General features: G+C 40.7%; 1 protein-coding gene across 1 annotated transcript; it reads left to right on the top strand.

Annotated features, from left to right (window-relative positions):
• The first annotated feature begins 2,253 nt into the window (after nucleotides 1–2,253).
• LOC135509615 (tripartite motif-containing protein 16-like) lies at nucleotides 2,254–12,113 on the top strand. Its single transcript, XM_064930411.1, has 6 exons — nucleotides 2,254–2,919; nucleotides 5,227–5,322; nucleotides 5,488–5,721; nucleotides 8,117–8,276; nucleotides 9,842–9,889; nucleotides 10,950–12,113. The coding sequence occupies exons 1-6, from the start codon at nucleotides 2,323–2,325 to the stop codon at nucleotides 11,471–11,473; spliced, it is 1,659 nt and encodes a 552-aa protein (XP_064786483.1). The 5' UTR covers nucleotides 2,254–2,322; the 3' UTR covers nucleotides 11,474–12,113.
• The last annotated feature ends 3,705 nt before the right edge of the window (nucleotides 12,114–15,818 follow it).

Below are 15,818 nucleotides of genomic sequence, written 5' to 3' on the forward strand. Positions count from 1 at the left end.
TTCTGACATCACATTTAAAATAATAGGAAGTTCTGACACACACGTGAACACGGCATTATGCCACGTTCATATGATATCTGAGTGAGAGTGACTAACAAAATCAAGAGGTCAGGGCCCCTGGACACATATCTTGCGTGCCCTGTCAGCAATTTGGCCATGATTACTACAAAGTTTAGACAGCAGGCTAGACTAATTTACCTAGCAATCTATAAAATGTTAAACGACATGGGCTAATTGAGTGATTATCAGCGACTGACATAACAAGAAGAAAACTGCTGATGCACAACCGAAGTTCGAAATTCCACATTGTGTATTCTACTACTATACTGCCAGTAAGTTGACTTCCCTACATTTTTTTATAGCAATTTGATTGGGGGCCCCCTAAAAACGGAATTGGGTGTGGTAGGGGATTCGATTAACCCATTTAGTTCCACCATAACGCCGGTGTGTTTTGAACTTCTAATCCATTTGAATCATTATGTGTTTGAACTACTGACTTCTGGTTTGGAACATTTGGATTTGTCTATTTCTTCTTCATCTGTAGATACCAAGCAGTTTGTGTAATTAACGGGGGCTGAGGTAGAGCGGTGTTTGTGAGACAAGGGCGAATCCCGAAGGGGCCTGGTGCCAGGTATTTAAAAAAAAAATGTCTGTAGATTCCGAATGGCTTGAGCAACAAACTATTAAAAGGTATTTATGAAAAGCTGAGATTCACCAACATGGAACATGCTTTGCTCTTTGATGTCCACAAACTACAATAGAGTCATTAGAAGGTAAGGGGTTATTCTACATAGAAGATCATAGGAAATCCTAGGACATAGTGTCTACAATACTGTAACAGACTCCACATAGTTGTCATCGACTAGTTGGATATTAATTTCCCAGTGAGCAAACAATTTCTGTACCGCTTTCATATAAATTCATTTTTATCAGGTTTTTGCTCTGGCAGCCTTTTTTTATGTGTATATATATATATATATATATTTACATTTACATTTGTCAATAAAATGGATTTTGTCAAATAGTTTTGTGTTCCACTTGTAGCCCTGGTTATCCTGAAAAGAAATGGGTAAAACACTTCATTGTGAGGCTAAATACAGTATAAGAGCTGGACATGCAGATGAATGAAAGTCATCAATGAAAAGACCATTTTTGCTGGGTGTCACACCCTGATCTGTTTCACCTGTCCTTGTGCTTGTCTCCACCCCATTCCAGGCGTCGCCTATCTTCCCCATTATCCCATGGGTAATTATAACTGTGTTCTCCGTTTGTCTGTTGCCAGTTCGTCTTGTTTGTCAAGTCAACCAGTGTTATGTCTCAGCTCCTGATTTTCCCATGTCTCTCTTTTTCTCGCTCCTGGTTTTAACCCTTGCCTGTCCTGACTCTGAGCCCGCCATCCTGTGCCTTTGCCCCTACTCTGGATTACCGATCGCTGCCTGCCTTGACCTGTCGTTTGCCTGCCCCTGTTGCTATAATAAACATTGTTACTTCAACACAGTCTGCATTTGGGTCTTACCTGAAACGTGATACTGGGGTTTTGGGACTGATAGGGCTCAAATGGTATGGTTAACTGAGTAGGAGGAGTTTGCACTGGGTGAAAAGTAATTGCATTCATTTTGTAACCGGCTGTGTCCTGGGCATGAGCCGAGTGTCCAGTGCAAAGCAGATAGCAAACCTTGCCCAACCGGGGCACCCACTGTTCAATTTGAGAAGGGTGTTCCTCCCTCACCGGTTTTGCCCGGTCATGTCATGGGCCATAGCCCGGTGCACCCTGATTCAGCCTAATTAAACTCCCTCAAACCCAACCCACTGCTTATCTGAAAAGCAACTTTGGTCTTTTCTAACTCCAACCTAACTAATTATACAAAAATAAACTGGAAACTTGAACAACATACTTCATATATTCTAATAACTTTGATTTGATAACTCGCATTTGAGAATGTTTAATTGTTTGATTTATTCCATATTAAACTTCAGGCCCTAACCTAGGAACAAAACGGTTTGTTCCTCTCTTGAAGTTGCCTGCAGGGCCACGTTCAGTTGCAAAATGTTCTTGAACATTGCAGATAGAAATCCACAAATAGAGCCGAAGTGATTCCTTATTCTACATGTCGGAGTGGCATGTTAATTCTACATAACATATTTCTATCTGAATGTTCTGAAACGTTGCGTCCTGCTGAACACGCCCCAGTTCTCTCTCTCTCTTTCTAACCCCACCCCTCTGGCCAGAACCAGGAAGTCCCTCTCCCTCCCACAAACTCTCTCCTGAGAAAACAAAGCTGATCTGAGTATCTGTCTGTGTGAGAGTGAACAACAGTCCAAATGGCTCAGCAAGGAGTTCTCCTGGATCAGGACCAGTTCTGTTGTTCTGTCTGTCTGGATCTACTGAAGGAGCCAGTCACTACTGCCTGTGGACACAGTTACTGTTGGAGGTGTATTGAGGACTGCTGGGATAAGAATGTTCTGAAAGGGGTCTATAGCTGTCCCCAGTGCAGACAGACCTTCACTCCAAGGCCTACTCTGAGGAAAAATAACATGTTGGCTGAGGTAGTTGAGAAACTGAAGAAGACAGTACTCCAGGCTGCTACCCCTCCTACTCTGTGCTATGCTGGACCTGGAGATGTGGCGTGTGATTTCTGCACTGGGACCAGAAAGCAGAAAGCCCTCATGTCCTGTCTGGCGTGTTTGGCCTCTTACTGTGAGACTCACCTCCAACCTCACTATGAAGTTCCTGCCTTTAAGAAGCACAAATTGATTAAAGCCACTGCTCGACTACAGGAGAAGATCTGCTCTCATCATGACAAACTGCTGGAGTTTTACTGTCGTACACATCAGCAGTGTATCTGTATGCTGTGTGTGATGGATGTACATAAAGGCCATGATACAGTGTCAGCTGCAGCAGAGAGAACTGAGAAACAGGTAGGACCTGTTCAACATGTTGGTGACTGTCTGATGAACAAAGACTTAAAGATACAGTAGGAACTAAGTCTGTTTGAATTTTATATATTTGAAATATAATTTACCCACAGCAGAAGTAACACAAACTGTGAGAATATAAAGTACCAGTCAGAAGTTTGGACACACCTACTCATTCAAGGGTTTTTCTCTATTTTTACTATTTTCTACATTGTAGAATAATGGTGAAGACGTCAAAACTATGAAATAACACATATGGAATCATGTAGGAACCCAAAAAGGTTAAACAAATCAAAATAGATTTTTCTAGTTGAGATTCTTCAAAGTAGCCGCCCTTTGTCTTGATGACAGCTATTGCACACTCTTCCGCATACATAGGTTCGGCTAGGCGAAGTGAACGTCTGCGCTCGCATATCCCCTTATAACATACCTACGCTTGAAAAACGCAATGTTACCGTTTGTCCCTCGAGATGCCGTAAACCAGTACACTTTATCAAAATAGTCTGAATTAATCTAAGAACGCAAGAAATCCGTAATTCATTTGCACATTTTTTGCAGAGGTGTTAGGTGCGCAATTTCTCATCTCACTAAAATGTTTGCCGCAGTATTTCTCAAGTGAAAGAAATTGCATGAAAACTAGTCGTCTTCCCCATTTTTGGTATAATGGCGTTCGCAACAATTATATGTGCATTCCGCCACCTGCTGTACAGGTGGATAATGAAGTTCAGAAAATGAAAAAAAGCAGGGGAAAAAAACACAAATAATAATTTAATGTTAATTAAACGAAATCAGCTTGCTTTTCTGTATTAGTCAGGTCCCTAAACCGGCTCAGAAGGATCCTGTGATGGCGGGACATTTCCTGACGACTGTCGTCCTTGCAGTGCTTCTGCCGTTAAAGGTTCAACGCAGATTTTATTTATTTATTTCAACACCAAATCATGATTGTTTTCTATTAAAATGGTCTAAAAGAAACTAATTGCTTCTGAGCGAAGATACATTTCTCAAGCAAGAATTTAGCTTGGACTGTCTGGGAGTAGCCTGAGTGGGGAGGGGAAAACTGAAAACTAGCTGTAATTGGCAGAGATGTTTGGAACTCTTTCTAATTGGTCTATTAACGAATTTACCACCTGGTAATGTCACCAAGCCAAAACTCCATCATGCACGGGGCTTTTAAAAATATGTGGGTTTTTGGTAACGGAATTACAAGGCAATGTTTCTTAAATTTACAGAAGGCGAATAATTTATCCAAACGAAATATAAGTGTTGATATTAATTGGCAGGGGTCTGTAATTGATGCATTTCTAATACCTTTTAAGACTTTTTTTCTGGTAGATGTTCCATCTGTTTGACCAGAAATCAAAGCCATTAGTTGCTAGGTTTCCATCCAATTGGCAACAGATTATCATGCAAATATTTAAAAAATATGCATAAAGAAAATATGCAAATTTTTCCACCAGTGGTGTGGATCCACCAAACTGACTTGTTGACATACAGTGACCTTGGAAAGGTGTGCACTTTCACCACCCTGTGAAGTTCATAATAATTTATTTAATCTGTAGCCTAATAAACTTCATTGTTTCCCGAGTCCTAGTTGGAGGACCACACACCATGCCATCGTGTGACTCCCAATTGGATGATTGTTATATCAATATTTGCGCTTAAAGGCATTTCCACAATGTCTAGCGTAATACATTTTACCGACACAAAAAGATCCCTCCCACCATGTCTAACAAAGAAATGTTCTGTCGGCATTTATAATATTGGACGGAAACTTCCTGTTTCCTTCAAAGCTGTTGTGATACATTTTTGTATATAGCATGACTTTACTCGCATAAAAACTGTGGATGGAAACATGTGCCTAATTTTTAAGATGGAAAATGGTTGAAAATGTATCTATGCCTTAATTTCCCAAAAATATACTCTTAGCTTTCATTTGACACCCAATTTGATATGCTCCTATGAACTTCACATGCTGGTGCTCATGGGTAATTTTACATGGAAATTACCATATAATACGAAATGTATGATGTAGTACATAATTACTTTAACCTAGATGCCCCAAATGTATCACCATTTTCTCAAGCCAAACACCATTATCATTCAGAATAAGCCCTTTCATGACTCCAAAGTTCAGTGTAAACTACTTGATACATGTAGGTTTACATAGCAACATATCAATTATCATATTGCGAAGGTATTTCCTCATTATTTTAGACCTTACGTTCTATGGGCCCTATGTCTCATTACTGTGTTAGTGGAACTACTGGACAAATAAAGCTTGATAACTCATTGAATAGTGACTTTCCACAGAAGCAACTGGGGATGAGTCAGCAGAAGGTCCAGCAGAGAGTCCAGAAGAGAGAGAAGGAGTTGAAGGATCTCCAACAGGCTGTGGAGTCTCTCAAGGTGAATATTGACCAGGGATGCACCTTGTCACTTCTCTCGGAGAGAAAGAGAGAGACCCCTCTCCGAACTCACTGATCCCCACTGTGGGGAACAGGCTAGTTAAAGAGAGAATAGACTGTTTAACATGAAGCCTTCTCTTCTCTCTCTCTCTCTCTGTCCTAAAAGCACTCTGCACAGGCAGCAGTGGAGGACACTGAGAAGATCTTTACTCAGCTGATCCGCTCCATTGAGAGAAGGTGCTCCGAAGTGAAGGAGCTGATCAGAGCCCAAGAGAAGGCTCAAGCGAGTCAAGCTGAAGGACATCTGGAGCAACTGAAGCAGGAGATAGCTGAGCTGAGGAAGAGAAACGCTGAGCTGGACCAGCTCTCACACACAGAGGACCACATCCATTTCCTGCAGGTAACTATATTGCCTTGATACAGTTAAAGTCAGAAGTTTACATACACCTTAGCCAAATACCTTTGAACTCATTTTTTTTTACAATTCCCGACATTAAATCAGAGTAAAAATTCATTGTCTTAGGTCAGTTAGGATCAGCACTTTATTTTAAGAATGTGAAATGTCAGAATAATAGTAGAGAGAATTATTTATTTCAGCTTGTATTTCTTTCATCACATTCCCAGTGGGTCAGTAGTTTATATACACTCAGTTAGTATTTGGTAGCATTGCCTTTAAAATGTTTAACTTGGGTCAAACGTTTTGGGTAGCCTTCCACAAGCTTCCCACAATAAGTTGGGTGAATTTTGGCCCATTCCTCCTGACAGAACTGGTGTAACTGAGTCAGGTTTGTAGGCCTCCTTGCTCGCACATGCCTTTTCAGTTCAGCCCACAAATGTTCTATAGGAATGAGGTCAGGGCTTTGTGATGGCCACTCGAATGCCTTGACTTTGTTGTCCTTAAGCCATTTTGCCACAACTTTGGAAGTATGCTTGGGGTCATTGTCCATTTGGAAGACCCATTTGCGACCAAGCTTTAACTTCCTGACTGATGTCTTGAGATGTTGCTTCAATATATCCACATAATTTTCCATCCTCATGATGCCATCTATTTTGTGAAGTGCACCAGTCCCTCCTGCAGCAAAAGCACCCCCACAACATGATGCTGCCACCCCTGTGTTTCACGGTTGGGATGGTGTTCTTCGGCTTGCAAGCCTCCCCCTTTTTCCTCCAAACATTACTATGGTCATTATGGCCAAACAGTTCTATTTGTGTTTCATCAGACCAGAGGACATTTCTCCAAAAAGTACGATCTTTGTCCCCATGTGCAGTTGCAAACCGTAGTCTGGCTTTTTTTATGGCGGTTTTGGAGCAGTGGCTTCTTCCTTGCTGAGTGGCCTTTCAGGTTATGTCGATATAGGACTCGTTTTACTGTGGATATAGATACTTTTCTACCTGTTTCCTCAGCATCTTCACAAGGTCCTTTGCTGTTGTTCTGGGATAGATTTGCACTTTTTGCACCAAAGTACGTTCATCTCTAAGAGACAGAAAGCGTCTCCTTCCTGAGCGGTATAATGGCTGCGTGGTCCGATGGTGTTTATACTTGCGTACTATTGTTTGTACAGATGAACGTGGTACTTTCAGGCATTTGGAAATTGCTCCCAAAGATTAACCAGACTTGTGGATGTCTACAATTATTTTTTGGGGGTCTTGGCTGATTTCTTTTGATTTTCCCATAATGTCAAGCAAAGAGGCACTGAGTTTGAAGGTAGGCCTTGAAATACATCCACAGGTACACCTCCAATTGACTCAAATTATGTCAATTAGCCTAACATAAGCTTCAAAAGCCAAGACATATTTTTCTGGAATTTTCCAAGCTGTTTGAAGGCACAGTCAACTTAGTGTATGCACATTTCTGACCCACTGGAATTGTGATACAGTGAATGATAAGTGAAATAATATGTCTGTAAACAATTGTTGGAACAATTACTTGTTATGCACAACGTAGATGTCCTAACCAACTTGCCAAAACTATAGTTTGTTAATAACTTCTTATGGCTGCAGAGCAATATTGAGTAGCTTGGATGAAAGGTACCCAGAGGTGCCCAGAGTAAACTGCCTGCTCTTCAGTCCCAGTTGCTAATATATGCATATTATTATTAGTATTGGATAGAAAACATTCTGAAGTTTCTAAAACTGTTTGAAAGATGTCTGTGAGTATAACAGAACTCATATGGCAGGCAAAAACCTGAGAAGAAATCAAAACAGGAAGTGGGAAATCTGAGGTTGGTCGATTTTTCAACCCAGCCCCTATTGAATACACAGTGGGATATTGGTTATGTTGCACTTCCTAAGGCTTCCACTAGATCAAGTTACAAGTCTGTGAGAGCCAGAAATCTTGCTTGTTTGTAGGTCACCAAATACTTATTTTCCACCATAATTTGCAATAAATTAATGAAAATCCTACAATATGATTTTCTGGATTTTTTTTCATTTTGTCTGTCATGGTTGAAGTGTACCTATGATGAAAATTACAGGCCTCTCTCATCTTTTAAGTGGGAGAACTTGCACAATTGGTGGCTGACTAAATACTTTTTTGCCCCACTGTATGTTTGAGGAATTTTAATTGAGATTTCTGTTGTTTGAATTTGGAGCTCTGCACTTTCACTGGCTGTTGTCATATCAATCCCGTTAACGGGATTGCAGCCCTAAGAATTTTGCGGAGTGGTTGAAAATGAGTTTTTATGACTCCAACCTAAGTGTATGTAAACTTCCGACTTCAACTGTACATGTGACACATCAGTGTAGAATGGATGAAACTCTCAATTATTTGTCTGTCCGTTTGTCTGACTCCCCAGAGTTATCAGTCTCTCTCCAGTCCCAGTGTTTCTTCAGACTTACCCAGCATCACTGTCCGTCCTCTTCAGTACTTTGGATATGTGAGTAAGACTGTGTCTGAGCTGAGAGAGAAACTAGAATACTTCCTTAAAAGAGAATGGACCAAGATCTCGACTACAGGTACGTTGAAAATAATAAGAACATCAACTTTAGATCCCTACAATTCATATACAGTGCATTCGGAAAGTATTCAGACCCCTTGACTTTTTCCACATTTTGTTACGTTACAGCCTTATTCCAAAATGGGTTAAATAAAAATAATCCTCATCAATCTACACACAATACCACATAATGACAAAGCGAAAACAGGTGTTTACACATTTTTGTTAATTTATTATAAAAAAACAGAAATACCTTATTTACATAAATATTCAGACCCTTTGCTATGAGACAGGAAATTGACCTCAGGTGCATACCGTTTCCATGGATCATCCTTGAGATGTTTCTACAATTTGATTGGAGTCCACCTCTGATAAATTCAATTGATTGGACATGATTTGGAATGGCACACACCTGTCTATATAAGGTCCCACAGTTGACAGTGCATGTCAGAGCAAAAACCAAGCCATGGGGTCGAAGGAATTGTCCATAGAGCTCCGAGACAGTATAGTGTCGAGGCAAAGATCTGGGGAAAGTTCTGCATTATTGAAGGTCCCCAAGAACATAGTGGCCTCCATCATTCTTAAGTGGAAGAAGTTTGGAACCACCAAGACTCTTCCAAGAACTGGCCACCTGGCCAAACTGATTACCAAGGTGACCAAGAACCTGATGTTCACTCTGACAGAGCTCCAGAGTTCCTCTGTGAGAACCTTCCAAAAGGAGAACCTTCAGATCAGGCCTTTACGGTAAAGTGGCCAGACGGAAGCCACTCCTCAGTAAAAGACACATGACAGCCCACTTAGAGTTTGCCAAACGGCACCTAATGAACTCTCAGACCATGAGAAACAAGGTTCTCTGGTCTGATGAAACCAAGATTGAACTGAATACCAAGCGTCACGTCTGGAGGAAACCTGGCACCATCTCTACGGTGAAACATAGTGGTGGTAGGTTTTTCAGCGGCAGGGACTGGGAGACTAGTCAGGATTGAGGGAAAGATAAACAGAGCAAAGGACAGATAGATCCTTGATGAAAACCTGCTCCAGAGCATTCAGGAGATCAGAGTGGGTCGAAGGTTCACCTTCCAACAGGACAATGACCCTAAGCACACAGCCAAGACAACGCAGGAGTGGCTTCGGGACAATCTCTGAATGTCCTTGAGTGGCCTAGCCAGAGCCCGGACTGGAGAGACCTGAAAATAGCTGTGCATCGACGCTCCTCATCCAACCTGACAGAGATTGAGAGGATCTGCAGAGAAGAATAGGAGAAAGTCCCAAGCTTGTAGTGTCATACCTTGGAGGACTCGAGGTTGTAATCGCTGCCAAAAGTGCTTTAACAAAGTCTTAAGGAAACGGTCTAAATAATGATGTAAATGTAATATTTTTTTTTATACATTTAAAAAAATAATCTGTTTTTGCTTTGTCATTATGGGGTATTGTGTTTAGATTGAGGGGGAAAAACAATTAAATCCATTTTATAATAAGGCTGTAATGTAATAATGCACTGTAACACAACAATGCACTGTACATGTGCAATATGGTATGACGATAACATTCCCTCTCTATGTGAATGTGTTTGTTTGTCTGTAGTGGATGTTTTGCCTACAGAGCCCAAGACAAGAGAACAGTTCTTACAATGTGAGTCTCTTTATTCAAAGCAACTAACAGTTCAGACAGGAAACCCTCATTCGTTTAACAGATGACAATAGATTTGGTCTTGGCATTAGGCAATGCTACTTCAGGGGATGCCTCGATGCCATATCAATGAGTACCGTTATTACCATTATCAATCAACCACAGGCAGTGAGCGAAATATATATACCAATCCCCCTGACAGGAACAAATAGCAGAAACAAACAGGTGGAGGCTGGGGTGGTGTTGAGTCTAGCAGAAAACAGACAATGTATAGCGGGTAGCAGCGATGTTACCGCGGCAGCAATATTAAGCAGCAAAGAAAAGCTAATGGCATGTTTAGCGCAGAAGAGGTGTGTGTGTGTGTGTGTGTGTGTGTGTAGAACTGGTCAAGTTCAATAGACCTCAATATTAATGTAGGAACTGTTTTAATCCGATTGGTGTAATCTCAGTTGATGCTATCTCTATCACTAATGCTCTTTATACGGACTCTCCTCACATACCCTGAGATAGGAATATATACTATAGCAATAGTGGATATAGTCAAAGACTGGGTACTGCAGCTATCTGATTCATTGTCTTGCTCCTTTGATCTCTGCTCTGCTATAATCAAATACCGGGTACACTGTAACAAATTGGTGAAAATGTACAGCTAAAAATCTTAAATTAGCTACTGGAATTCTTTGTTACAGTACTGTAAAAGCAATGCATTATGGGGGCTCAATGACATTCAGCTACACTGTTAGCAATTGCTGTAATTTTACAATAAATGACTGTATTAACTGTTTTGCTGTTCATTTACTGCAGCATACTGGAAAATGATGGTGCATTGTGGGAAATGGGTACAGCCACAGAATACAGCAACCTACTGGCTACTGTGCTGCCAATCATTTACTGTATTTTTGTAGCACCAAAATTTTTTTTTCCTGTAAATCTACAGTAACCTACTGGCTACTGTGCTGCCAGTAAATTACTGAAAAAAGACAGGATTCTTTTTGACATTGTGGATACATTATTTGACAACTTGTTCTAAACTCTGCTGGTCTCTTCTCTGCTCTTGTCCCAGATTCCTGTCAGCTCACACTGGACCCAAACACAGCATGTGAAGAACTCTTTCTGACTGAAGGGAAGAGAAAGGTCACCTTTACAGATCAAGCCCAATCATATCCTAGCCATCCAGACAGATTCACCAACTACTACCAGGTTCTGTGTCGAGAGGGTCTGTCTGGATGCTGTTACTGGGAGGTGGAGTGGAGTGGGCACTGGGTTCATACAGCAGTCTCATATAAAGACATCAGCAGAACAAGGGCAGGTCATGCATTCGGATCCAATGACAAGTCCTGGAGTTTAGGGTGCTCTACGGGTGGTTATCGTTTCATACACAATAATGTTGTGACTAATGTACCGGGCCCTTGGTCCTCCAGAGTGGGAGTGTACCTGGATCACAAGGCAGGTACTCTGTCCTTCTACAGCATCTCTGACACAATGACCCTCCTCCACAAAGTCCACACCACATTTCCTCAGCCCCTCTATCCTGGGTTTCGTCTCTATGGAGCTAATGATACTGCTGAGCTGTGTAAACTGTGGTAGGGGCCCACGTAGATACTAGTCATGCTGGTGGTGACAGTCCCCATTAGTGATGCTTCATTCGGCTTAGTTATTTTTCTGCAGTTACTTTATCGGACTGATTAGATCTTCAGAGATGTAATTAATAAAAATGTAATGTATTTATATTCTATCAAATGGAATGTTTTAGTCTTGTACATTCACCATGTTTTTGATATATATTGGTTTGCAGTGAGCGCCATTGATATGTTTTCTATTGGTTATCCGTCTCTATGCAATTTTTCTCAGTGGCATGGAACAGGTAGTTTCACTTACTTGCTAACTATACTATTTGAGATGGTTTCCCGGACACAGATTAAGCCTAGTACTAGATTTAAAAGCATGTTCAATGGAGCTGTCCGGGAAACCAGTCCTAAATTTGGCAAATTTGATGCACCCATAATTTTCAGGCGCAACGTTAAACCTATCCAGTAGGTGGTGCTATTGACCAAACAATAAAAAACTGCAAATATCTTTGATTTGCCAGTCAATATATTGTGCTAATATCGTTGTAGATGTATCGTCAATCAACTATCCCGAGTTAGGAATAGATTAAGTTAGGCCTTCTATTGTTCAGTGCTTAAAAAATATTTCTGGTGATGGGAAATAAATACAACAAAAATAAGGTCATGATTTGGATTGTCAAATTTCTTTTCCAATTGGATAAGCAAGTTCCTAAAACGTTAAAATACCGCGTTTCAGCCGGTACTTTACAGTTGTTTGTATGTTTATGTCTGACATTAACAGATGACATTAACAAACACTATAGTAATAGTATTCCGAGGTAAGTATTAGACTTTTAAATGGACTGTGTTGAAGCTGGTTTGTGGTGTGGTGATAGAGGAGGGGAGGAGAACGATAAAGAAGACACGTGGGGTAGAGAAAGATTTTCATACATAGGAGAGTTACTGGCTCTGTCCCACTGACTGTCCCAGTGTATATTTCAGATCACTGTCATTGGAATACTTCATGGCTGACATCCCCCATTCGTGTTTAGACATCCTCTCATTGAACTGTGACAGATTCTAAATGGTATTGATACGCCATACGGGTCTAACTAAAGTTCCACATACACTACCTGTATTCCTTCATCTCCAGAACTTTACCTGATCTCACTCTCTCACTCACTAGGGCCAGCTCTAGGCATAAGAGGTCCCCCCCCCCTCCACCTTACGAGGTATGCTTAGATATGCAGACATATTTAGATGTTTTATTTTTTTTAAACATAGAATTAAGCATAATGACCATGGCTCTAGAAACAAAGGAATGGCATGTTTCAGGTGTTTGAAAAATGCTAAATTCTCCAACTTCCACATGAGAAGTCTAGTCACCCTCTGGACCTCCTCCCCAGCTATCCACACGTACTTTGTGTTAGTGTAAGAATGTGTGAGTAGAGTCTAGTGTGTGTGTGTGTGTGCATTGAGTTAGTGCAAAAAAAGGGACAATGCATGTGGTCTGGGTGGCCATTTGATTAGCTATTTAGAAGTCTTGTTTAACAGTCTTATGGCCTGGGGGTAGAAGCTGTTCAGGGTCCTGTTGGTTCCAGACTTCGTGCACTGTGCGGTAAGCAGAGAGATCAGTCTATGACTTGGGTGGCTGGAGTCTGTGACTTGGGGGGCCCAAAAGGCTAGGCCCTGCAGACAACCTCAATAGGGTTTCTTTGCGCCTCTATTCTTTTGGCGTAGTCATCTCCCCACTACACATGGAGTGGCGATAGAACGATGAGAAACAGGAGCAAGGTTATGGAGACAATTATTTTTGAGCAGTTATCTTCCTATCTTACATCAAATAACCCTTGCTTTCAACTTCTTTATCCTAAATGTCAACAATACAAAGTCTCCTCTATACTCTCTTTCTCTTGTTTGTGTATTACAAGGATTAATGTAATAGTTTTACTAAGTTATTTATTCTCAGGTTAATCACTTAGTATTATCCATTGACAGAATTGTAGTGCACAAAATAATTAGAGTTCATGTCAAGAAAATGTATAAAACTGTATTAAAAGTCATAACATGTACAATTCATTCCATATGCTTAACATGGGAAATGTTCACTTCCTTCCATAAGAGTTATTGAAGATATGAGATAGGCCCCTGCCTTCACCGGGGATATATTATGCCATGTTCACTTTATGTTGGAGTGATCGGAGGAACACAAGAACCCTTCTCAACATTGAAGACGAAACCGCGGCCATGTTGGTTGCCATATTCAGTGGTGCATGAGACCAGAGTTTAGCATGTAGGAAAGATCAGGCTCCAGAGGTCATACCTGAGTTTCCTCCTCGTTCCCAGTAGAAAGGTTGTATTTCCAAGTTCCCGGCATGATGTGAACGAGGCAATACACAGGTTTCAGTAGAAGGTTAGGTGGTGGTTGACATGACTATCATCCAACTGGGCATACACTGGTTGACTCAAAATTATTTCCAAGTCGTTTCAATGTAATTACATTGAACCAACGTGGCATAGACGTTGAATTGATGTCTGTGCCCAGCAGGATTGCTATACAGACTACCTTTGTCTCTTAACTTAAACCTAACTAATCGTTAAAGAAAACGGCTGCATACAGTGGTTTCGGAAAGTATTCAGACCCCTTGAATTTTCACACATTTTGTTACGTTACAGCCTTATTCTAAAATGGATTAAATCTACACACAATACCCCATAATGACAAAGCACAAACATTTTTTTCGAAGACAAAAATATATGTAAAAAGTGACATTTTGCTTTAATGTCAAATCAGCTCATAATTGTGGCTACCTTAGCTGTTGCGCTAGCTAACATGCCACTGAACACTGACACTAGCTTATTGACATTTTGGTATTAATGAATAATGAATAATGAATAGACAGCAACGTATTCACCTACAAATATGAGTGTTTAGGCAAATAAATAGTTAGCTAGCTCGTTGACACCTTCATTGAGCAAAAGCCATCCAGGAAGACTGTCGCTGACGAGGCTGACCTGACGAAAACCTCTCCGAGGCTGACCTGACGAAAACTCTCAAAACTGTTAATACTCACAAAGCACCCGGCTCAGATGGCACCCCTGGCCTCGTCTTCAGAGTGTGTGTTGACTAGCTGGTGGGCGTCTTCTCGGACATCTTCAACCTGTCCCTGTCCCAGGATCTAGTCCCCACCCTTCATCTTGAAAACACACTATATGGGATACTTCTAGTAGTTGGACACATGAAAAATGTCTTAATAACTAAGTTGATGCTGTGATGCCGTTAATAAAGATAAGACAAAACGTGTAGAGAAGTTTGTGAAATGTGCAACACAACCAAATTACTTTAGGATAGTGAACACTTACACCAGGCACTGAATATGGGTGTGGTGCACTTGTGTGTGGAGCTGACTTTTGTGGATATACACTTTTGTGTAAACCAATAATGGTCTGTGTTGAAGCTTCCGAAGTGTGCAGGGAGGGCCCTACGAAATGTTGTTTTTTTCCCAGCCAGCCCCCGGTGAAAAGTGATGTTACTTCACATGCCTATATCATTGCATGCACAATTCCTTGATAACAATAAGAGTCAGTGACTCTGTCAGTGCCTTCACACCCCTTGACTTTTTCCACATTTTGTTGTTACAAAGTGAGATTAAAATAGATTCATTTTTTGTCAACGATACTCTAAATTCTAACTTTATTTTTAACAATGGAAAATAAAACACTTCATATTTCTTGATAAGTATTCAACCCCCTGAGTCAATACATAGAATCACCTTTGGCAGTGATTATAGTGTTGAGTCTTTCTGGTAAGTCTCTAAGAGCTTTCCACACCTGGATTGTACAATATTTTCCCATTTATTATTTTAAAAATTATTCAAGCTCTGTTTAGTTGGTTGTTGATCATTCTTAGACAGCCATTTCAAGTCTTGCCATAGATTTTGCCACTCAAGAACATTTGTGGTAAGCAACTCCAGTGTATATTTGGCCTTGTGTTTTAGGTTATAGTCCTGCTGAAAGGTGAATTTGTCTCCCAGTGTTGGAAAGCAGACTAAACCAGGTTTTCCTCTAGGATTTTGTCTGTGCTCACCTCTATTCTGTTTATTTTTATCCCCCCAAAAAACTCCCTAGTCCTTGCCGATGACAAGCAAACCCATAACATGATGCAGCCACCACCATGCTTGAAAATATGAAGAGTGGTACTCAGTGACCACGTTTACATGCGCTCAGTATTCCGGATAGTAGATCATACCCCGCTTAAGGTCTTATTCGGGATAAGCTGTTTACATGAACCTTTGATATCCCGCTCACGAATATCCATTTACCATGAATAAACACAATATTCCTAATTTAATTTCATATAGGTTAAATGGAATAGTAACTGAAAT

This window comes from Oncorhynchus masou, chromosome 22 (assembly GCF_036934945.1).
Source record: "Oncorhynchus masou masou isolate Uvic2021 chromosome 22, UVic_Omas_1.1, whole genome shotgun sequence".
Lineage (NCBI taxonomy): Eukaryota > Metazoa > Chordata > Actinopteri > Salmoniformes > Salmonidae > Oncorhynchus > Oncorhynchus masou.

Coding starts and splice junctions, on each gene's coding strand:
- LOC135509615 (XM_064930411.1), top strand. CDS start 2,323: ATGGCTCAGCAAGGAGTTCTCCTGGATCAGGACCAGTTCTGTTGTTCT. Junction 2,920..5,226: donor CAGAGAGAACTGAGAAACAG/GTAGGACCTGTT, acceptor GACTTTCCACAG/AAGCAACTGGGGATGAGTCA. Junction 5,722..8,116: donor ACCACATCCATTTCCTGCAG/GTAACTATATTG, acceptor CTGACTCCCCAG/AGTTATCAGTCTCTCTCCAG.